Source organism: Macaca nemestrina, chromosome 5 (assembly GCF_043159975.1).
Source record: "Macaca nemestrina isolate mMacNem1 chromosome 5, mMacNem.hap1, whole genome shotgun sequence".
Lineage (NCBI taxonomy): Eukaryota > Metazoa > Chordata > Mammalia > Primates > Cercopithecidae > Macaca > Macaca nemestrina.
The window spans coordinates 181,459,828-181,484,616 of record NC_092129.1 but is presented as its reverse complement, the minus strand read 5'-3'; the positions used below and the strand labels follow the sequence as shown (position 1 = coordinate 181,484,616).

Here is a 24,789-nt window from a genome sequence, read left to right as displayed (position 1 = left end):
AATGCCATGATAACCTGTGTGCATCTGAAACCCCAAGTGGAGGAAGCCATGAGTCATGTTTATACTGGTATCCAATTGAGCACGCAGCATGCTATCACCCTCAATGGACTGGCGAATCAGATACTTTTCCCTATTAAAAATGGCAAATGAGGTTTTAAAAAAATCATTAAAATTAATATAAAATGCCAGGATGCACTGTACAGGTTGTATCTCCATATTTAAGAAGACCTAGGGCATAGAGATACTTAAGCACATAAGAGAAATGTACTGACAGCAGTACTAACATACAGCATTTTACATTTTACAGAGAACTTTCACACAGGCATGGTACTTTATTTGGCCGTAAGAGCAATGCTGTGCAGTAGACAGAGCTGCAGAAACTGACCTGCATGTACTGTTGAGTGAAGAACTTAAAGAACTCCCCTGAGAGGGCAGACCCAGGACTGGAAGCTGCATCTCCTGGCTCCCGTGGTTCATCTTGAACAGGATATTTAACTGTGAAGGACGAATTGGGTATAGCCGGACAATCCTTGATGGTGGCATAGAGTGCAAGCTAGGGGCCCACCATGGGGTTCAAAGCCCAACTCTTTTGTATGTGGGTTTTGGGCAGGTCAGTGAGCCTTCCTGGGTCTGTAAAGTGGAGGAAATAGTACCTACCTCATGGCTGAGAGTGAGGCTTTAAAGGCATCAGAACAGGTGCACCTCTCCTCGTCCTCCGCGCATGCTCTCCCCCACCTCTGCTCCAGCCAGTACTGTGGTAACCAGCTCCACAGAGGTGTAGTCTGAAAGTGCTTCACCTCAGGCCACCGCATTACACCCTCTTTCCAGGGTTCTCTGGCATTGCTGCGGGACCTTCTTGGGAACTGGCATTTAGGCATATGCAACTGAAAATGCCAGGGGGACAGTCACCCCGCAAGACCCCCCGATGGTGGAGATGGCGCCCAGGGAATCAGTGCCAGTGCCTGCGTCAGTCCTATGGGTGGGCGGCTCTGAGGTCATCCTGTCTGAAGTAGGCAGCTTGGCAACTCAACCTTGCTGGGGCTTCTCTCCTTCCCTGTTTCATACTCCTCAAGCCCCTACACCTATTCCCTGGAGTCAGTTCACAAAACAAGCCACCCTCATGCATGCTTGGGCTCTGCTTTCTGGTAGGAACTCAGGAATGACATCGTAGAGACGTGGTGCTGGGTACATAAGAAATCCTACATAAACTTCACCTGCTACCTATTTTCTATACTAAACGCTGCCTATGATCTGCCTTCTCCGTGTCTGCTGTCGTGAGGGAAGTGGTCTTTGTTGTCACCATGTGGTGGACAGAAAATGAGAAATAAGGGAAAGGGTCGAATACCACAGGGCAAAGAGCTGGAATGGCTTCCTGAGTCGGGTGTCCAGAGACTGATTTGGGGCCACTTCATTGCAAGAGGCTTTAGGTGGTTTTAGATCATACAGTAACAATCCATTTTTAAAGCTTATGTGTGTGTTATTGTGCATTAGAAAATCTATAAATAAAACATCAAAACCGTGATTTCACTTTATTTTTGCTTTGATTAAAAATGTCTTAAGTGACTCAACATATGAAAAATATTAATAGGAATAAAGATAGCGCGTAAATATAGCAAAAATCATGATAGTGGTGTGTGAAAATAAGATCTGGAAAACAAATAGATAAACGTGCATTTTATGACCATTATGTTTTAGGTAAGTGGATAGGATCGTAGTTTGGGCATCTATATTTAGGGACTTTGTTATCAAGTATGCTAACCATTCTCTTACTTGGAAATACAGACTTGATTTGCAACATTTGTGTTTTTGACAACGTGGTACTTTTAACTTTCAGAGAGAGCAAATAAAGATCTTTTTCTCATGTTAAAACAACAGAAATGGCATAAAACTATCATAATTTTAATTACTCTAAGAAGCTGAAACAACATAGACATAAGTATGACTCATCTGTGCGTTTGGTCAAGGACACTCAGAATTTACATGGGCAGGTATCTACACACAGTACATTGGAAAACCTTTTTATTGCTCTCTGTCTTGAATGGAGATAGAGCACATTCATATCATAAGTAGGATTCACTGATACCGTGACAAAAGATAGTTCTTAAAACTGCTATGCTTGTAGATATTTCAAAGACAATAGTTTGCTCACATTTCTGAATATCCATTAGCAATAAGAAAAGCTATGAGGACATGTACACTCTAATTTAAGAGAGATTTCTTTATGGCTAAAAAGTTGCAAAAACATTCTGAAATATACATCTACAATACTCCTAATTAACTCACAAAACTTGTTGACTTTGTCACTGGGAAATACTATGAGGGCTACAGTCTTACAGCTTGAGTAACACATTCTATTCCACATGGAAGATGAAGATGAAAGCCCTCATAGTATTTCCCATAGGAGAAATGTAATCCTCTTGGCATCTCCCACAGGAGATACGACAAACAGCGAAAAATGATTAACCCTTGGGCAACAGTGACTGCCTAAAAACATAGACTTCGCCATGATGCTAGGTCAGACCTGCAGAGAATTATAACATTTTGTGATTGCTTACTTAAAAAAAAAAAAAAATCTTCCTTTCTTCCATCTCTCTCACTTTGTCCTCAACTAAGACAGATCAGATGATTGACAAGCCATTCCAAGACCGGGTAATTCCTCTTAATATGAACTTGATGTTCCAGAAATATTTGCTGTGGAAAGCTTCCCTGGGAAGGCTCAGGCCATGGGGAAAGCCCAACTCCTCTCCGACTTCTGAACACCAGCAAGAGGCAGAGTTGGTGGCTTCTTATTGAATAAGAAATAAATACGGCATTTATACACAGGTACAGGGATAGATTGTCTAACTCCCCTAGAGAAATTTTTTTAACTGCATGCGTTGTCGATGGGCCAACAGCACCCCAAAGGAATGAAAATTGGTTCTTCTGGGGGTGTGTGAAAAAATCTTACTCTTTGGTAAGATTTGTATATTACAAATCTGTAATATTTGGGTATAGCGGGACAATCCTTGATGGTGGCATAGAGTGCAAGCTAGGGGCCCACCATGGGGTTGCCATCTGTATAAAGCACAGATATACAAACAAGGCATCAACAGGTATGCAGTATATATGTGGTATTAAAATTGAATGGGAGGAGTCAACTAAGGGGGAAAAACCCTAAAAGGTCTAGGAGGGGGTGGATGATAATGAAAAAAAGGCTGAGAAACGCTGCCATAAACCCCCCTTCAGACAGAACAGTGATTCAGACTGTCTTCCATAGTGCTTTCTAAACTGTTGTGTATTGTTTTAAAAATAATTTATCACATGCTAATTGATAAGAGAGCTAAATATGTGCAAAGAGCTGTCTTCCCAGAACTGAATACCCTCTCTTGAAAAGTGCTGACATTCTTAGAATAGGAATTATTTCTCTTCTTCCAGAATTCTGCTACGCTCCTGACTGAATTCCATTCCGGAATAGCTATGGTGTTACATGAAATGCTTTATCAGGCAACGGCTCAAAGGAGAAAGCAGAGAAGGCTATGCTCAGAAGCACTGATCACTGCACGTGCTGTGTTTGCGATCGATTTCTTAGTAAGAATAAAGCACTTTTGCTTATGTTTTATTTTCTTTTCTTAAGTCATATAAGAAGTAGGAGAATGAAGACATATGGACATTATTTTTAGCTCTGACAAACAAAAACAGATCACCAACTTTAATATGCACAGGGAATCCCTGCCCGTGAGGTTCCCCAAGAGTTGGTGCAAGTGTTTGAAAGGTTGAAATGTGCCATATGCCACTATTATTACCCCAACTGCCCCTAAGGCCAGGGTCCTGGGCAGAGATTCAGCCAGGGCATGCATTCCATTTTCTTTGGCAAGTGCCACTCCCAGGTTGGAAACATTCAAACAAAATGAATCCGTCTTAGATCAAACTGATTTTACTACCTGCACATCCTCAAGAGCAGGAGCCTGCCAATGGCCTCCCCGGGTCATCACGAACCGGATCAAGCGCCAGAGAACTGAAGACGAGAGAAGGCACACGCTACCTACAACCCAGACGTCTTTTCTTCTGAGTGTGAAGTCCATTCTCTGGGAGCAGCTGTGGATGTCGCTTGGCTTATATGTTCCTTCCCTGCCCTGATCTAGCACCAGCACTTCTCAAGTAGTGTCACCCTTTGCTCTGCCCCGAGGAGTGGCTGTCACCGAATTACAGAGAGTTCTTGCAGAGTCCTGCTTGGACGTCTCCAGTTACGTGATCAGCAAATAATCTGCCTCTTTAAAAGGAAAAATATGACGGCCTTGTGTGACAGATCTGAAACAGGTGTAGGGGCATCGGGAGACCTGCTGGCAATAATTTACAGCGCCGTGAACGCGCGTTGGTTCCCAGTTCAAGGACAATTAGCACCACTGTATCTGGCATCTGCTGGCTGCCAAGGCTGGGCCACCGCCAGGGAGCTTTCTCCTGCCCTTACAGGGTGAGGAGCACAGGGATGGGGGTGGGGAAATGCAACTTTAAAAATCACAAAACCTCTGCCCTCAGACTTGTTATTTTGAGATCTAAGTTATAGTCATTACGGGTGGTGCTGATGGTACAATTTCACAGCAGATGGTCAGGAAATGCCACCTGGTGTTAAATCCACCAACTGCAATCAAAATAGGAAGATCCACACTTTACTCCAACCCACTCCATCTCTCTGTACATCCTGTTAATAAATATTTTGCTTTGCTTGGTCTTGGGGACATTTGTACCAGCCATTTAAACACTCCAGGGACTGTGTGGTCCTGAGTCTGCCGGGGCCGTGCTTGTTTCTACCCTCACAGCTTTGGGATACCCCCTGGTTGGGATATGGAAGAACTTAAGCCAGGTTTTAAAAAAGAATTATTCCCTATGACGGCAGGCTTTTAAACACAAATCAGCAAGGGTTAGGATCAATTCAGGCGCGGATGTGGAACAGTGGGCCATGCTGACATATTTTTGTAGAGTGAGTATTCACAACCTGTGTCCTACTTTCGTACTTGGGACCATGCCTTTTGGATGGAGGATGAGTAACTAGGGGTGAACAGGAAGGAGGGGAAAACCAAGGGACGAGGAGGTGAGCACAGACAACCCCGGGCCTCAGGTGCAGGGATGGGGGTGGTACACGGAGGAAAGCAGCGAGAAGCACACAGGGCCGAATGGTTGACTGGGAGTATTACTGGGGACACCTGTGTTTCATTAAGCAAGCAGAGGGGTGTGGTGGTGTATATGAGACAGAGATCCTACTAAATATTCAAGTAAATCTGAGGGAAATACAACACAAGGGCTATTTGCTATATAGATAACAGAGAACTGACAAAAGAAAAAAATCCGGATTCAATTGTACAAAAATAATACTAATTACAGTTATGAAACCTGTTCATCATTTATAACTTAATGGTATGGACACAGTAGCTATCAAGCTCATCACTCATGTGAGTCAGACCAATTTGAAAATTTTACTTGATTTCAACACCACGCCATGTATGTATGTTTAGATCTAGTTTATTATGGCCTATGGTTATCTGCTGAAAACTTTTAAAATTTTACATGGTAGGTAGAATTTAGGTGATTTTGAACAGCCTTTGGGACATAATAGAATGAGAAAAGTCACTAGAAAACAGAATAAAAAGGAAAGTAGGAAAAATAGGCCACGCACAGTAGCTCATGCCTATAATTCCAGCACTCTGGGAGGCCAAGGCAGGAGGATCACTTCAGCCCAGGAGCTCAAGACCAGTCTGAGCAACACAGGCAGACTCCTGTCTCTACAAAAAAACACAAAAAGTAGCCATGGGTGGTAGTGCATGCCTAGACCCAGCTACTTGGGAGGTTGAGGCAGGAGGATCACTTGAGCCAGGGAGGTCAAAGCTGCAGTGAGCCGAGATCACACCACTGCACTCCAGCCTGAGTGACAGAGTGAGACTCTGTCTCAAAAAAAAAAAAGAAAGGAAACAAGTAAGAAAAATTAAAAGAGGCCGGCCGTGGTGGCTCACGCCTGTAATCCCAGCACTTTGGGAGGCTGAGGTGGGTGGATCACGAGGTCAGGAGTTTGAGACCATCCTGGCTAACACGGTGAAACCCCATCTCTACTAAAAATACAAAAAATTAGCCGGGCGTGTTGGCAGGCACCTGTAGTCCCAGCTACTCGGGAGACTGAGGCAGGAGAATGGCGTGAACCCGGGAGACGGAGCTTGCAGTGAGCCGAGATCGCGCCACTACACTCCAGCCTGGGCTACAGAGCCAGACTCCATCTCAAAAAAAAACAAAAACAAAAACAAAAAAAAAAGAAAAATTAAAAGAACAAGGACTTAAGTAGAAGGAAGAAAAGTAGGCTATGAAGTGTTTCATAAACTCAATAAAACATAGAGGAAAGAAAGAAGATAGTTAAAAATAAATTCAGTAGAAGAAAAATAAAAGAAATAGAAAAATCTGATTAAAAGCAGGAAAAAAAAAGAGAATCTGAGTTTTATCAAACTATTTTAACAAATATAAGTTGTTAAATCTATATAAAATTCTTCCCCTATTGGGACTGGGGACTAGTTCCAGGCTCTAAAGAAATTGCACAGAAAGATTCCAGAACAAAGCTTTCATGTCACCAGAGAGCCTGAAACGGAGAGTAAATTCTTTCCAGTGCACCACAAGGGATGTTCCTACTATGATTAGCCGTGCTAATCTTCTCAGAGAGAGAAGGGATGAGAGAGAAAGGGGAATAGGTGGAGAAAATCGACAAGCATTTTTTTATAGTCCCTGGAGAGAAAAGAGTGGCATTTTAAAGATTTACTGCTGCCCAGCAGAAGATGAAGACGTGTTAATCTAGCTCTGTCTGCATACCTGAAGACATCTGAGCCCCTGGAATGTCCTTCTCCACCCACCCACTGCCAAGCCTGCTGGCTGCCCTGGCACCCACCAACTGGGCAGGCAGGGGCTCCAGGCCATGGAGAGGAGAACTCTGTGCCCCAAACACGTGCACCTACCCATTCTCCACGTGGACGCAGACAGACAGGAAAATTTATTGCAGACATCTCTAGGCCCTTCTCCATTTACAAGTAAGAAACTGAATGGGATACATGGAGCTCCTAGTGACTCCTTCCCACCTTCCGCAGGGTGTCAACTGCAGGACCGAAGCCAGGAGGCCCGAGTTTCAGAAGGGATATGAGACTTACTACAAAGGACATTCTCTGATGGTTTCTAGGGGTTAAATTACAGTCTCAAGTTTTCCCTCAAAAACACCCTAAAAATATTTAACTTCCAAATTATCAACTTCTGGAGGCAGTTTGCTATCACAAAAGTGATATCCCTACATATATGTATGTTCCAACTTAGCACTATCTAACTCTTTTTTTAATCTTCAGAAACAGAGTCTTGCTCTGTTGCCCAGGCTGGAGTGTAGTGGTGCGGTCATAGCTCACTGCAGCCTTGAACTCCTGGGCTCAAGCAATCCTCCTGCCTCAGCCTCCCAAGCATCTGGGACTACAGATGTGTGCCACCATGCCTGGCTATTTTATTGGTTTTTTTTTTTTTTTTTTTGTAGAAATAGATGTCTCACCATGTCACCTGGGTTGGTCTCAAACTCCTGGCCTCCAGTGATTCTCCTGCCTCAGCCTCCCAAAGTGCTGGGATTACATGTGTGAGCTATGCGTCCACTCCCGCCTCAGTCTCCCAGAGTGCTGGGATCGCAAGTGTGAGCCACGTGCCCACTCCCGCCTCAGCCTCCCAGAGTGCTGGAATCACAGGTGTGAGCCACATGCCCACTCCCGCCTCAGCCTTCCAGAGCGCTGGGATCACAGGTGTGAGCCACGTGCCCACTCCCGCCTCAGCCTCCCAGAGTGCTGGGATCACAGGTGTGAGCCGTGTGTCCACTCCTGCCTCAGCCTTCCGGAGTGCTGGGATCGCAGGTGTGAGCCGTACGTCCTTGCCTCCAGCTTCTCTCACTCTTTAGAATGTTGCCCATTTATAAAAATTGTATCACAGAATTTGAAGAAAAACAGTACTTGAAAGATAACGAAATTCATATAAACTATTACGGTTAGTTGATGATTTCAAAGTTATCCAAGAAGAATATTTTTTCTTCTCTGTCCTACCGAAATTAATAAACAGAAAAAATTATCCTGTTTGTACCACTAAGAACCCTAACAAGAAAGTCATGTCTCACTTGATTTTGCCTGTAGATAATTCTACTTGGTCTATATTGAACTCATGGGGAAAGCAGAAGTCTCAAAAAAATCTGTTTCAATCTGACTCATTCTCCAGCACATTTTGTCATTTCTTACTCACTTACAATAAAAAGCCTCCTAGCCCTTTTACATACAATATCTCTATTTCATTGTCTGTTGCATTGTTAGAAACGCCCTTCCTACCTGAATAGTGTTTTTCAGAACAGTAGGTGGGCAAAGAAGGATGTTTTCCAGACCTGCCTGATAAGAATCACTTGCTCTGATTATCAAAAATAATGGTTCCCAGCCCTCAACCAGAATTCACTTAAACAGATCTGTTTGTTCCAAAAACACTTTTGGTGCCTATTTGTTCCCGTTACTGGGAAAGCAACTGAGAAAACATGAACAAATAACACAAGGTCCCAACGTTAAGGAGCCTTGTCTAGAGAAAGGTGATCAACATGTTCAAAACCACCGCATGTGCTGGAATGAAGGCATGGGCAAAATGCTTGATGCTCCCACCGGGCAAGGAGTCAATGGATGATGGGCAGGAACTGACCGGGCCAAGGCAGGGGAGGGAATTGATGCTGCTGCTAACACATATTAAAGGCTTACTCTAGGGACAGACACTAGGCGGAGTGCTTTACAGACGTGATCACACCTAATTTTCACAACTACTATTATCTCACTAATTCAGATGTGGCAAGCCCTTGGTTAAATTAATATTTTTCCCAAGAACAAGCAGCTGGAATTGGGCTCAGAGCTCTCGTTCTGCACAGAGGAGGATAGGAGCCCCCCAGTCATGCCATCAGCAAGTCTTTCTTGTCCCTTCGCTGAACTTCACTATCAACAGCTCTGCCATCGACCCCGTGAGGAACTCAAGGTCTGGAGGAAAGGAGAAACTTCTTTTAGCAGAAAGGTTGTGCCTCTCACAGCCCTTTTCTGAATTTCAAGCCCAAATCCATCATGTTAAAGGATTCTTCTTCATTTCCGCAAGCTGACTGTATAATTCCTAAGCCACTAACTATAAAGTGAAGTAGACTGCTGGCAGAAATGCAGCTTCAAAGGCCTCCTAATTATTTACCAAACACAATTGTATAGTTGACACGCACGCTTCTCGGTGAAGCAAAATGGAATGGTGCCTATTCATAAACTTTCTTTAATTGTACTCACAAGTACAAAACAGAATTTGGAAAGGGTTGATATATGGCTCCATGACATTAGAAAAGATAAGACAGAGTGAATATTTTTAGGAGACTAAATTAGCACATGATTACCTCATTATGTTCAGGTCTTGAATCCTGGTCCCCAGAATTTTCTTCCAGAAAATGCTTCACTTTCTCCACCTCTTCCCTGCACTGAAAAAAGGCCATTTTCTCCAGCTCGTTGCTGTTGTAACACGTGTTGAATTCTTCCAGCCTCTTCACTTTCAACATCTTAGTAGTGAGTCCAATTAAGCTACTTTCTGGAGTGTGGTTTTCGTCTCCCTCCGTCTCCGATTTATAAATCAAGACACGATTCTGACTCTTCAGTGCTTCTTTCTCTTGACTGCAGAGAACGGAAACACAGAAAGTTCTTATCACTTATTCACACATTTGACTTCTTGGGAAAATGACCAGTGAGAATTTGGAAGTCTCTTCTGTTTAAAATGGAGAGAGGATCCAAAATTAGGAAAAGAAATACTAACATTCATATTGAGTTTCCAACACTGGAACTTTAAAAGGAAAAATATTTTTTTTACTTTAAAATTACAAAAGCAAACAGTAAGAAGCAATGTCAAGTTTCACTGGATGATGAAATATGCTCCTCATTGCATAAAATAAGCTGCAGATCAAGTGGCCACTTTAAATGTGAAGTATAAAGTATCTTTGGGCTTAATTGGAACCCAGGTTTTGCAGCCCAGTGGGAAGCACTTGTCACAGAAGGGGTCTCTCCTGCTTCCCCTGGCCTCCCTCTCCAGAGGGATCTCCCGCAAATGAGTCCTTTTCCAGATCTCTTCTCTACCTATGCCTTAAAATGTGTGGTGTTCATTTGTGAAAAGAAATTTGTTTCCTTACAGTCCTCTCACGTGGACAGCACACCCAGATACCTTTCTTTGCCTCTGCATTAACAGCTATGTACCGAGAAGTTCAGTCTTTTCACTCTCCTTAAAATACTTTCCTCACAAATGAAGCGATGCAGAATACAGAATACGCTTTGATACTAGAGACATATACACATGTCTGTATGGACCCATCACTTGATTGCATAGAGATGCAGGGAGATGGAGAGAGTTGAATTTGTGCTGGTTCCGCATGGCTGACAACTGAGGCCCCCTGGTGGACATTTTCTGAAAAGCGCCTCTTCCAGCATTTTCTCAGCTTAAAAACCATATTGTGATTCTCACCACAAAACTTAATATTTTGTTTTCTCAGCTCCTACAGTAAAATGACACTCTTCAGTTCCAAAGTGTTTAAAGTTCACTGCTCTAAAAAATTATACTTATCCACATAAGGAGCTTACATTCAAACAAATAAAAATGCAAATATTAATACTATCAACCAGAGCTTTGCAGATACAACACAGACCATGCTTAGCATTCTTTCAAATTGCCCTGAAAAAATTATTAAAATAAGGAAATAAATGCATGGCTATTCCTAAGGCAAACTACAACTAAAATACTATGGTTAATTGCAGATGAAACTCAAATTGGATCAGGAAGCCACACAAAATTAATGCATTAAAACAAAAGTTTAGGTTTAAGATACAATAATTTTGCAAAGAAATGTTAAATATTAAGCTCTACCTGAAGTTTGGTACAATTTGTTATTGAAGGTAACTTAGAAAAAAGGGAAGGAGATTTGAGAGGTTATAACAATAAACAAAGATAATTACCATTGATAGGATAACATCGAAGAGCTTGAGCCATTCCAAGTGTAGAGCATACGTTCCAGAAGATAAAGACAAATTTTGCAGAATTCAAACTGACTATGGAAGTCTCTGGTGACAGTTTTGACTCTCAGTCGTATAAATCTTCTGAAAAGACAAGTGTCCACTACGAGAGGAAGTATCTTCTCTCTGAAATGCCACTTTGAGCCTCTGTTTAAATTAATATGGCTCTTGATCTCATGTTGCTCAGCTGTTGCCTTCTTAGTCAGATGGGGAAGAATATTAATTTTAGACACCAGGCTTTTCAAGGCCAATGGCTCCATTTCAGAGGTCAGGTAAGGAGAGGATAAACCGGGAACACTGGATGAAATATCACCTTCACCTTTCCCTCATATCATTGTGTCAATACTCCTGGATTTACAAAGCTAGATTTGTCCTCAGCAATCATCTGCCTGGACCTTCTGCCCCTTTCAGACTCAGGATTATTTAAGTGCTCGTTAAATTTCCCCCAGTCGGGGAAATGCCAGGTGTGGCAACCCCACAGCCACCTCTGTTTGCCCATCTTATGCTTTCAGCATATCCAACTGTAATATAGAAGATCTTCTGAAAGCAGTTAGCAAGTTTGTTTTAATTTTCTCAGTTCTTAAAGATGTTTGCAAAGTCTCCAAACATTTACAGCTCTAGGGAAAGGTCAAAGGCACAGGCATCCAGGAAACAGGAATAAATTTTTCATAAACTTTCCTTAAGCAACACTAGGACTTCCCCCGTAGTTTTTTGCACAGACCAAGAAAGGGGCGTGTCAGCCCACCTGCCCAACTCTCACAGTAGCGCATCCCTCGATTCACTGAAGTGACATAAAACCTTAATTGCCCAGAGGCTGGACTTTGCACTCTAGACAACTCTGCAATTTTTCAGGGCCTGGCCAATTGTCACCTCTTATTTGGAGCCTGTGCTAGCCCCTCTATGCCCCATTATAACACCAGCCTCTGCTGCTCTTCTGTTTCTTTAAAAAAAAAAAAAAATTCCTTATTTTTAATTCAGATCAATGCATTCCTTGTGAAATTAAAACACACATTTTTCCATTCTATGTAGTATTAATGAATTATAGCAAAACCTTTTTTAAAACACAAAACGCTTGTTATTTTTCAGATTAGAGAGCTTTGTTCTTCAGGAAAAGTAATGAAGTGGAACTATAAATTTGTGAGAGATAAATTATCTGACAAAATTATTATATAAAGACTAAGCTGGTTTGAGGTTACTAATTTTGTTAGTATAATTAAATTGCATAGAAGTACTGATAAGGCAACAAATGCCCTGCCAGAAGCAAAATGTGTGTGGGCTGCTGCTGATCCAACCACATCCTCCACCCAGACCACCACCACGCAGAAGCAGACTTGCCATCAACTTGGCTCCAGCAAACCAACCGCAGGCTCGAGTGAGCCAGAGGCCAGGAGAATCTGCTCCTTTGCTTACTGTTTTGTAATAAACTTTTCCTTTTAGAGTCGTTTTACATCTATAGAAAAGGGGCAAAGGTAGCTCAGAGTTCCCCTTGCCCTGCACCCCGAATCCTCCGTTTTTAGCATCTTACGTTGGTATGGTATACTTGTCACAATTAATGAACCGTGGTGAACATTATTATTAACTAAACTCAATACTTTATTGTTGTTGGGTTTTTTCCCCCCCAAATGCCCCTTTTCTGCTCCAGAATCCCTTGCAGGATTCCACATTACATTTAGAATCAGTAGGATTTATGATAGATTGGGTATGGGGTGTGAAAGAAAGATGGTAGACACCTTTGCAAATTTTCTCCTGAGCACTTGAAAGAGACAGTGAACATTAACTGAGATGGAGAAGGCCGTGGGAAGGGCAACTCTAGAGGGAAAGGTCAGGCATGAAGTCTCTGGCAAGCCCAAGCCCATTAAACGCTCAAGTTGAGTAGGCTGTGGAGATAGAAACTGGAGTTCAGGGGAGGGGTGTAGGCTGGAGAAAAGAATTTGGAAGGCATCCACATATAGATATTTCCATGCACAATATACATTCAATACATATTTGATTAATTACTAGACAGAATGATCTTTAATTGTGTCTACTTGCCCTAAAAAACAAGTCAATTAAAATAATCCGTGCTACTTGTCTTCTAAAATTAGTGTCTGGTTCTGGTTGTCTGGTTCTGCTACATCACACTGTTCCCAGCTTCCGATGGCAGACAGGACAAGCACACTGCTGGCACAACACTTGACCACAAAAAAACAAGTTATACATGCATCATCATTCTGGTCTATCCGCCTAGCCTCGGGACCCTCAGTCCATACCCATAAAATGTTCTGTATGCTTAAAATGCTCTTATACCTGGAAAAATTCATTAGTGAGGAATATGAGCAGGCCCAGGATCACTTTTCCAGTATCTGCATATTTTGGAGTTACACTTCTTTAAAAAATACCAACATCAGGAAAATAGCACCCTACAGAGCCATGGAAAAGAATCCCTTGATTCTTTTCAAGGGGCATTTCCGTTAGCTGAGTAAGAGACTGTGCTGTCAAAGGAGCCACATGAAGAAACATCATCGATAGCTCTTGTCTCCTGGTTGGCTTTGAAACCCGGCCGGATTACACTATGAGTTTCTGTTTCCACACAGCGTTCTGAATGTTTCCAGAACAAGGCCTCTTGAATGTTTACACACAAAAGTGGAGCAACAGCACAAATACCAAAATGCAAATAAAAAGCTACTGCATCCCTGTTATCCGCATTAAAATAGAACTTCCTTACTTTCAAAAATCACCACTGAATACGACCCATAAAAACAAAGATTGATAAATTGCACTTCCTCAAAATTCAAAACGTTTGCCTTTGAAAAGACACTATTAGGAAAATGAAAAGAACAGCTACAGATGCGTAGAAAGTACTGTGAAGTCACCTATTTGACAAAGGACTGTGTCCAGTATATATAACTTAATAATAGTATGACAAAACATTCCAGTTTTTTAAATGGACCAAAGATTAAAACAGACCTCACCAAAGAAGATATAAAAATGGTTAATAAGCACATGAAAAAAATGTTCAAAATCAGTCATCAGGGAGATGCAAATTAAAACCACAAGGAAACATCATTTCACACCCACTAGGAGAGCTATAATAATAATGAAAAAAAAATAAAAGATAGGTTGGGTGTGTTGGCTCACACCTGTAATCCTAACGCTTTGGGAGGTCAAGACAGGAGGATCACTTGAGTCCAGGAGTTTGAGACCAGCCTAGGCAACATAGTGAGACCCCATCTCTACAAAAAAAAAAAAAAAAGAAAAGACAGAGAAAAGCAAGTGTTGACAAGGATATGGAAAAACTAGAACCCTCACCAAATATGTTGATGGGAATATAAAATGGTACAGGTGTTTTATTCAAGAGGTTGGCAATTTCTTAAAAAGTTATTTCCTATATGACGTAGAAATTCCTCTCCTAGGTATCTATATCCAAGAGAAATAAAAACATATGAACACAGAAACCATGACACATGAAAGTTCACAGCAGCATTATTCACAACAGCCAAAAACTGAAAACAACCAAAATGTCCATCAGATGGTTTGGGAACTGGGAAAGGATAATGTGGTATACTCATACAAATGGAAAACTGTGTAATGAAAAGGAATGAAATACTGGCATCTACTACAACGTGGATGAGCAAAAACACTGTGCTAACTGAAAAAAAAAAAAAAAAGGCAGAAACATAGACCACAGATTGTACGATTCCATTTGTATAAAATGCCGAGAAAAGGCAAATCTATAGACATAGAAAGCAGACTGGTGGTTGCCTGGGGCTGGGTGCAGGAATGGGGGTTAACTGTAAATAGAATCTTACCAGATGATGTGTTGTAGTGATGACCGTACAACTCATTCAGTTTCTTAAAACTGTGCAGAATTGTGCACTTGAGATGGGTGAATTTTATAATATGTAAATTATACTGCAATAGAGTCATTAAGAAAAAAGAAAACCCAATAATATGATTAACAAAAAGTAAGCTTGTTAAAAGGAGAGGAAAAAACTGAACACTTTGTGGCCATCTGTCCCCAGTGACCAAGGCTGGGATCCAGGGAAATATAAATTATATTCCACACTTGCCAGGTCACCTAGGGCCAAAGAAAAGGAATGGTGAGCAGGAGACGGTTAAGACTCTCACGCTTTTCTTCTCCTGGCATGAATATCAAGTAATATAAGATTTTGTAATTAACAGAAAAATTAATAGTAATTTAAAAAGTAATTTCCATCTTTTATTTTCTGCTTGGAGATGGATACTTTGAGCAAGAAAGATAATGATGTTACAGAATATCCAGATTTATTTATAGGAAATTTTTATATGAGACCATTAAAACTTCTAAATGACAGCAATTAGCTAAGTACTATGAAATGAAAAAATGAAAACAAAATAGGTTTTAAAATTAGATAAAAATATGGATTGGATCATTTAACAATTAATATTTTTCAGAAATATTACATGTTTCAGTTTATTACCTCTATAGTGGCTACACAAATTGTTCCTTTAATTATATCCCTTAAACTTTCTAAGGGATATTTGCAAGCATAGTACAATGAATACCTATACATCCTTCACCCATATTCACCAAATGTTAGCATTTTCCATGTTTGGTCTCTCTCTTTTGCGCGTAAGTTGCATATCTCATGAAACTTTACCCCTATATGAATTGGTATATGTTTCTTGAGAAAAAAGATACTTTCTCACAAACAGAATCTACTCAAAAATTACATAGTGCATTTAATCACCATGTCTTTTTAGTCTCCTTTGATAGATTTAGGAAATGGTCATTCTGTTTATTTTATTTTATTTTACTTTTTGAGACAAGGTCTCACTCTGTCGCCTGTGCTGGAGTGCAGTGGTGTGAACACAGCTCACTGCAGCCTTGACCTTGGCTCAAGCGATCCTCCTACCTCAGCCCTCCAAGTAGCTGGGACTGTAGGCAGGCACCGCCACACCGGGCTAAGTTTTGTATGTTTTGTGGAGATGAGGCTTCCTAGTCTCTCTCTCTTTTTTTGTAATCCTTCGTGACATTGATATTTTTGAAGTCTTCAGACAAATTGCTTCATAAAATGTCTCTCAATTCTAATTTCCTGATTGTGTCTTCATGCTTGGAACCAGGTCATACCTGAGCATGAAAACTACAGAAGTGACACTGTATCTTTTTCAGAACATCACAAAAGGTGGCACATGATGTGGGTTTGTGCCATTATTCATGATATTAAATTTGGTGATCTGATTAAGGTTGTGTCCACCAGACTTCTCAAATATAAAATTAACCCTTTTATTTTTGTGATTGATAAGTAACTTGTGGGAATTTATAGGTATCACGTTCCCCAACAATGCATCGCCCAACTTTTCTCGGTATCTATTCTTGAAAATCAGTGATTACCACAGTGACTGAAATGATTTTCTAATTCTACCATTTCTTCTATACTTATTAACTGGTATTCTTTTATAAAGAAGAGCTTTCCATCCCCATCCTGAACCTCACTCTTTTTAGTATCAGGATGAGCTCATGGCCTTTTAAAAACGGACATACACTCCCTTCATTCTTTATTTTGATGCTCAAATTGTCCCATATTGGCCAATGGAAGCGCCTTTGAGCTGGATCCTATGTACTTCTGACATGTCATTATTATTTTTTGAGTACTTCCTTACTTTCAGTACTGTTTTCACCCTGTTTCTGAATTCTGCCATTTCTTCAAGGAGGCCTCCTTCCTCTTAGGCAGAATGGTATTTAGAAATCAAGCCCTGGGCACCAGGAGTGTTTTTTGCTACAGGGGTGTCACTGCTCCTAGACACTTCAGAGGACAGAGCGAGGAAATATAATTTTTTTTTTAAATCATGAGTTCACACTCATATTGATATATTTCTAATTCCAACCCAACACCATAGGATTCTTTCCACCTTTTCCCCATACCACATGCACAACCCCCTCCCACTGATTCTTTAAGTCTAAAAATTTTAAACATGAGGAAACACAAAATAAAATGCTTGCTACAAGGTAAAATTCATGCTACTGTTGTGACTATCCATTCTAAACGAGGAAAGTTGAAGTGTGTTCATTTCAAATATTTAACAATCCCATGCTACAGCATGAATCATCATTTTCTAGTTTCAGGAACTGGAGGAAGAATGTTTATATTTACGTTCTCGGGAATGCTTTCCTACCTTCTAAATTGGAAGTGGATTTCAGAGCTAGAATAAGCTCATGATGGTAACAAGGCATGAAATTACAGAAGTGCAAAGTCCAAGTCATGCTCTTCTGACCAAATGTTGGCCTCCTTGTCCCAAGAGGGTAAGGTTGAGAGGAGAAATTTTCCACATGGAAAAACACTGCCATGAGGCGTGCATTAATGGCTGATGGGCAGTTTGGTGAAAACACACTCTCAGAGGTGTGCCTTTTTTTTTTTTTAATTAAAGATAAAAGTTGTATTTTTAGGTTGAAAATAAGTTGAGCTATTAGGTAATGACTCATAATAGGTTGCTAGCTTTTATTCTACATGTCCAAAAGTATTGAAGAATCTGGGATACGAAAGGACCGTGGCAGCTCATAAAATGGTAAAAAGCATTATAAGCCCCAGTTAGTATATGGAAAACATCTTCAGTGTGAATGAAGCCTGGGAGGGAGAGGGCAGATGGGCAGCCTTGTACACTTCTGGTTAAAACGTATATTGCTCTCATTTTTATGGAAGGCAACTTGGTCATGCCCTTTGACCCTGCAATCACATTTCTAAGAATTTCACCTCAAAGAAATAGAGTTGTACACAAAATATTATCTCTGAGGATATCATCACAACATTATTTGTTAGATATAAAACACTGAAATAGAACCAATGTACAAGAGTTAGTATAATAGATAGGATACTTCCATAAAAAAAAAAACTAGGGTTATTGGTCATGTGTCAATCTTATAGTTAGGGAAAAAGGCACAGTAGATGCAATAGGATCTGAATTTTAACTAAAAAAAGATGCACTGTCAATCCACAGCAGATGAATGATAATGCTGTGATCCATAGCTAAATAGAGAAGATAGAGAAGATGGCTACACCAAGTATGGTTTGTGCTTTCCTAGAGTTACCACTGTTTCTAAAATAAACATATAGTTCCTTCTTAATGTAAAAAAGTTGCCAAAGTAAATTTCCCAGCCTAGTGGGAAAGTCGTGGACAGTGGAGACACACAGCCTAGGCCTGAGTTCAAGCTCTACTAGCTGTGTTGACTCAAGAGCTGCTCAGTCTTCCCGAACCTCAGTGTTTCTTATTTGTTAAGTGAGGATAACAACATTCACCTTATGGGGTTGTTGAGGAGTGAAAAATGAGATAAAAATGGTTGATGCATCAGAGAAACTTAATAAATAACAGCCTTTATGGTTATCATTGGTAATATTATTGTTATTCATGTTACCAAATCTCCTAAGAAATAAAAGGTTATTTGGCTGAAAAATTTAGAGCCAAGATTCTAAAGAGGAAAAATATTCTGGAGGAGCTCAGTTTTCTTAATCAACAGTGTAACATCACTTACTGTTATTGTATACCAGGGCCTTAGCAGCTACAAAATGAAGTCACAGTAATTTATAATTTTTTTTAAATCAGGACATATATATTAAATATATATATTACACATGCATACATGAAATACATATTTTTGATAATATAAATAACATAAAAATGTTATATAAGTATACATGATACATAATATGTAAGATATATAACAATAAAAGATATAAAATGAAGTCACAGTAATTTAGAATATTTTTTCTTTTATCAGGACACATATATTAAATATATATTACATATGTATATATGAAATACATATTTTTGATAATATAAATAACATAAAAATGTTACCTAAGTATACATGATATGTAATATGTAACATATATAACAATAAAAGATATATGTCTTTTATTGAAAGATATACATATGGAAAGTATATAAAACCATAAATACTATTTAATAAATAATTATAAAAGCAGTACTAATAAAGCCACCACCAGGTCAAGAATCCCCAAATTCAAAAATTCCATCCTTTTGTCCTTCCCAAGCTAACCACTAATCTGAATCTTTTAAATAATTTCCTTGATTTTTCTCGCAATTTTACCATTTACATGTGCACTCTAAATATACACCTTTGCTTTGGCAGTTTTAGTTTGTTTGAATGTATTCATATTATTTGTATTATTTTCTTAGGTTTTTTCCAGTTAAAACTGTCTTTGATCCATCATATTATTGTATATAATGTGTATAGATGTCTCGGTTAGTTTTCATTATTATGTAATATTTTGTTGTATGAATATTACAAAATGTATGTGTTTATTCACTGATGGACATTTGGCTGTTTTCCATTCGGGACTGCTGTGAACACCAATGTGCACACATGACGTACACACACTTAAATATGTATACCAATTTACACTCCCACCAGCACTATCAGAATTCTCCTGTTGCTCTATAGCTTTAAAAACACTTCGTTGTTGCTACTCTAGTGGGTGTGCAATAGTATATCATTTATAAATTTAAATTGCATTTCTCTGATTACTAAACAGTTGAAGGGTTTCTTTTTTGTTGTTATTTTTAGAGACAGGTCTTACTCTGTCACCCAGGTTGGAATGCTGTGGCACAATTATAGCTCACTGTAGCCTTGAATTCCTGGCCTCAAGTGATCCTCCCGAGTAACTAGGACCACTGGTGCACACCACCACCCCAAGCTAATGTTTAAAAAATTTTCTGTAGAGGTGGAGGTCTCACTTTCTTGCCCAGGTTGGTCTTGAACTCCTGGGTTCAAGTGATCCTCCTGCCTTGGCCTCGCAAACTGCTGGGATTACAGGCATGAGCCACTGTGCCCAGTCAAGATGTTCTCAAATATGTATTTGGTCACTTGGTCTCTGTTTTTTATGAAGTACATATTTATGTTCTTTACTCATTTTTAATTACATTTTCTACCATTTTCTTATCATTACGTAGGACTTATTCTACATCCTACACACTGTGCTTGACAGCAATGTGTGTTTAAGATACCTTCTCCCTCTCTGTACCTTCTATTTTCACTCTTGTAGTATCTTCTGATAAACAGATGTTTGTTTTTGTATAGTAAGATATATTAATCTTTTCCTTTTGTGGTTAGTAGTGCGTTATTTGTTTAAAAAGACACCTTTCCCTTCATCAATGATGTTTTCACCATTCAACATGATAATGGTGCTCGTTTGAGGGCAAAAAAAAAAAATCATCATGTTAAGAAGATAACTTTCTCTATTTTACTAGAGTTTTTTTTTAAATCAAGGATTGAAGTAGACTTTTGTCAAATGTCACTTCACATTCCACTTTATAAGATACAAAGAACTGATCTTTCCAATAATTTGACAATACAGTTGGCCCTCCATTTCCACATGTTCCACACCTACTCATCCAACCAACAGTGGATCAAAAATTTGGGAAAAAATAAGAAACAGCAGTACAATTAACAAAAAATAAGACAAATAAAGAAGCAATACAGTATAATAGCTATTTATATAGCATTTACATTGTATTAGGTATCACAAGTAACATCCAGATGATTTAAAATATATGAGTATATGTGCATAAGTTACAAAAAGTAATACAAATAAAAAAGCAATACAGTATAATAACTACTTATATAGCATTTACATTGTATTAGGTATCATAAGTAATCTAGACATGACTAAAATATATGGAGTACGTGCATAGTTTTATTAAGTTTTATTATAAAGGAGACACATAGGGTGAGGGGCAGGAGGGTCCCAGACATGGAGCCTCCACGACCTCTCCTTGTAGAATCCAGACACACCAACCTCCCAGCACATCAGCATGTTCACAACCAGGAAGCTCCACTGAGCTTCTGTTTCCAGAGTTTTTATTGAGGTTTCACTGTGTAGGCATGATTGATTAAATTATTGGCCAAGCAATCAAATTCAATTTTTAGCCCCCAAGATTGGGCTGGTCCCAAGTTCCAACCTTAGGGAGCCACTAGGAGTTGCTTCATTAGCACTATAAAGGCATGCCTAGCACTCAGGAAATCCCACGGGATTCTGAAGATCTGTGCCAGGAGCCAGGGAGAAAGGCTGAATATACTCCTTTTTAAACTATGAATATCAATGGAAAATCACTTAAAACTAACAAGAGTTCACAAAAAGGCCAAGTACAAAATAAATTAACGAAAAAATCAATGTGTTTCTTTTCTATCAATAAAGGGCAGTAAGAAAATAGAGTAAATAAAAGGTTCTACTTACAAGAGTAAGAAAATATATAAAATGTGTTAGGATAAACAATACGAAATGTGGCATAGATTCCAGAAGATGTAGCGGAAAGTCAAGAAGAGAAAGGAACATGAGGTTGGGTTAGGGGGCAGTAATCAGAGTAGGAAGAATAGATAACCATAGGACTAACTTTTAGGACACTGACTAAAGATGGCAGGGATATGAGTCATGTGGGATTAACTGGACTCAACTGTCCAGCATACCTTAGGTATGAACATGAAGGTGCAAGATGATGCCCAAAGATTGGTTAACAGTAGTAGGCTTATAAAATACCTGCTCATAAGCACTGCAGCCAGGCTGACTCTACTTGTGGTTACTGACAGAAGGTCTATTTGCGTCACCACTGAATCTATCCTCCCCATTCTGACTCCGGGGAAGGAAGACAGAGAAGATGGTTACACACTTAAAAGTAAACCGCCGAGGCCAGCTGCAGACAATTAAACAGTGAGGTATTAAAGGAGAAAATGGAAGCCTAGGTTTCTGCTTTACATTGATTTAATTTCCTGGGACCTTATACTATATGAGTTTAAATTTATTTGTATTTATGCTGATCCGAAAAGAAAGTTTAAGTTTGGCTGGCAAAGCAATCTAAGAGGAGGGGTGATTTTTGAAGTACTTTTTTTCCTTTATTTTTCTATCATCACCACCTAGTGGAGAAAACCTTGAACTTCAGACAGAGGGGGCTAGGGTTCAGGAAAAAATATTAATACAGGACCTACTGGGTGCCAGGCACTGTACTAAATACTTTCACATTGACAAGTTCATTTAATTCTCATGAAAGACTGTGAGGTAGGCATTCTTATTTCTCCTTTAGATTTGGAAACTGAGTCTGAGAAGTTATGTAGCTTGCCCAAGGTCACATGATGGACAGCTCAAAACCCAGGTTATTGAACTCAAGGTCTAGAGTCATTTTCACCTCATAGGTCATCCAAATAGCTCAACTTCATCCATGCATGTGGCTATGGGAGTCAAACACACACACACACACACACACAGACACACACACACAATCTTTGCTTTGTATTTTTCCTTTTTCTTATTTATATAATATAGATTAGAAAAGCACAAGTATAAAAAGAAAGTGGGATTATACTATATATATCAGGTTTTGTTTTTGTTTTTTGAGACGGAGTCTTACTCTGTCACCAGGCTGGAGTGCAGTGTTGTGATCTTGGCTCACTGCAACCTCCACCTCCTGGGTTCAAGCGATTCTCCTGCCTCAGCCTTCCAAGTAGCTGGGACTACAGGTGCATACCACCACACCCAACTCAGTTTTGTATTTTTAGTAGAGACAGGGTTTCACCATGTTGGCCAGGATGGTCCCCATCTCCTGACCTCATGATCCACCCACCTCAGCCTCCCAAAGTGCTGGGATTACAGGAGTATGTATTAGTTTTGTATCCTTAATTGTTACTCCCATAGTACATAACAGTTTCCCATGACAATACTTTTGAAAACACATATTAGGTAACAATAAAGTTGGACATAGAATTACATCTATATGCAACTATACTGTCTAATCTTGAAACACATCTTAGAAGACTAGGAAAAGGTGCTAAAATACTAACAATGATTACAAGTAGATTTTCCATAGCATGTATTATTTTTTTAAAAAAAGAAATTTTAGGCCTTACATTTATTAAAAGAGATTCAAGAAACTTCAGTTGTCTAGTTTGTTGTCACTATGTTAAAATTTTTTGGATGGGTTAAGAGTGATCATGTGTCCATATATTTCTATAAATGTTTAAAATCAGTGTAGTGTATTTCCAAATTTAGTAACACTTTTCTTGAAAACCTGTTTTGAGGTCGGCTCTAGGACTTCTTTTCCAAGAAGTACTTGCTTCTGTGATGCTCCTGTGATGGTCCTTCTGGGGGACAAATAAAAATAAAAACTCATGGCCCGGTGCGGTGACTCATGCCTGTAATCCCAGCACTTTGGGAGGCCAAGGTGGGTGGACCAGCTGAGGTCGGGAGTTCGAGATCAGCCTGACCAACATGGAGAAACCCAGTCTCTACTAAAAATACAAAAAATAAGTTGGGCGAGGTGGCGGGTGCCTGTAATCCCAGCTACTCTGGGGGCTGAGGCAGGAGAATCACTTGAACCCGGGAGGCGGAGGTTGCAACGAGCCGAGATCGCGCCATTGCACTCCAGCCTGGGCAACTAAAGGGAAATTGCGTCTCAAAATAATAATAATGATAATAAATAAAAAAAAGCTCCAGATACTCTTTTTGTACGATTTCAAATTATATGACGATTAAAGAAAGTTTAACTTGTTTCTCTAGCGTTTCTATTCATCTTATTTTTGAGCCTAACTTTCTTAGTTAGAAAAACTCTTAACCATCAAGCCAGGCGTGGTGGCTCAGCCTATAACCCTGACGACTCCAAAGGCTAAGGCGGGAGGGTCCCTGGCGTCCAGGAGTTCAAAGCTGTGGTGAGCTCCGGTCGCGACCCTGCACTCCAGCCTGGGCGACAGAATCTGCCTTTGCCCAGATTAAATAAAAATTCCACTTTTGCCAAATTTCAGAAAAGTCTTCATTCTCCCTCATTTACCTCCTCTAGTTACCAAAAATGCATATTTAAGATACATGTTTTAAAACGGGAGATTCACAGAAAAGCAGAAAATAAAATCACAGAACACGGTAATTCATTCAAAGACGCAGAATACCACACTTGTTTTAATCTGATATTCTTTCCATTTCTATCCCTGTCTACGACGTAATTGCACACGGGTGCCTCCCATCATTGGGTTGCTAAGGAGACAGAGGCTGGTGCTTCCGATTTGCCACCATGACACAGCGGCCCGCGAGAAGCATCTCTTGGCTCGCAGCGCGCTGCAGGTGAACCGCCCTTGACTAAAAGGCCAACAAACCTAAAAGGGGGCGAGAGACCCTTTATTTACTTTTCTCTGACCACTACTGAGGTGAGCATTTCTTTCACCCGCGTAGTTGTTTGTATTTCTTCTGCTGTTCAGGTCCAATAGAAAACTGGTTTTCTATTGGGGGCTTTCGGGTTTTTTCCCCCATTTCCCTTTCGTTACAAACGACCTGCCGCGGCCTCCTCCTGCTCGTCCCCACAGGCCCATTCCACAGCCCGGCGAGGAAAGCCAGGAAAGCGGCACTCGCCGCTCCAACAACCGCGCGCAGTCCGCGGCTCCTGCCCGCCCTCGCGCGCCTCGCAGGCCCAGGGAGACAGCGGCGTCCTCCCCCGCGAACCTCGCGCACGCGCACCACGCTCGCCCCGCGACCCCTCACAAAGGCTGTTCTAAGTCGGAAAAGGACGCACGGCGGCTGGGGCGAACGGCCGCGGACTACACTTCCCGAAGTGCCACGCGAGGTATTATCGGCGGCGATTGGGCCAAACGGCCACGGACTACACTTCCCTACATGCCGCGCGAGGCGCGCCGCCTCCGGGGCAAACGGCCGCGGACTACACTTCCCGACACGCCGCGCGAGGCGCTGCCAGCGGCCGGCCGAAG

At 40.5% G+C, this 24,789-nt stretch overlaps 1 protein-coding gene across 4 annotated transcripts in view; it reads right to left on the bottom strand.

Moving 5' to 3' along the window:
• LOC105487309 (myosin light chain kinase family member 4) overlaps positions 1-24,789 on the bottom strand; it is a 106,111-nt gene that overhangs the window by 76,593 nt on the left and 4,729 nt on the right. For 2 of the 4 annotated variants that reach the window (XM_011750754.3, XM_024794612.2), the window contains exon 2: positions 9,422-9,692. In XM_011750754.3, the coding sequence (XP_011749056.2) occupies positions 9,422-9,692 (271 nt within the window). Of the gene's footprint in view, positions 1-3,920; positions 5,693-9,421; positions 9,693-11,018; positions 11,209-24,789 lie in introns of those variants that run through there. The other 2 variants (XM_011750750.2, XM_024794614.2) reach the window with 2 other exon arrangements.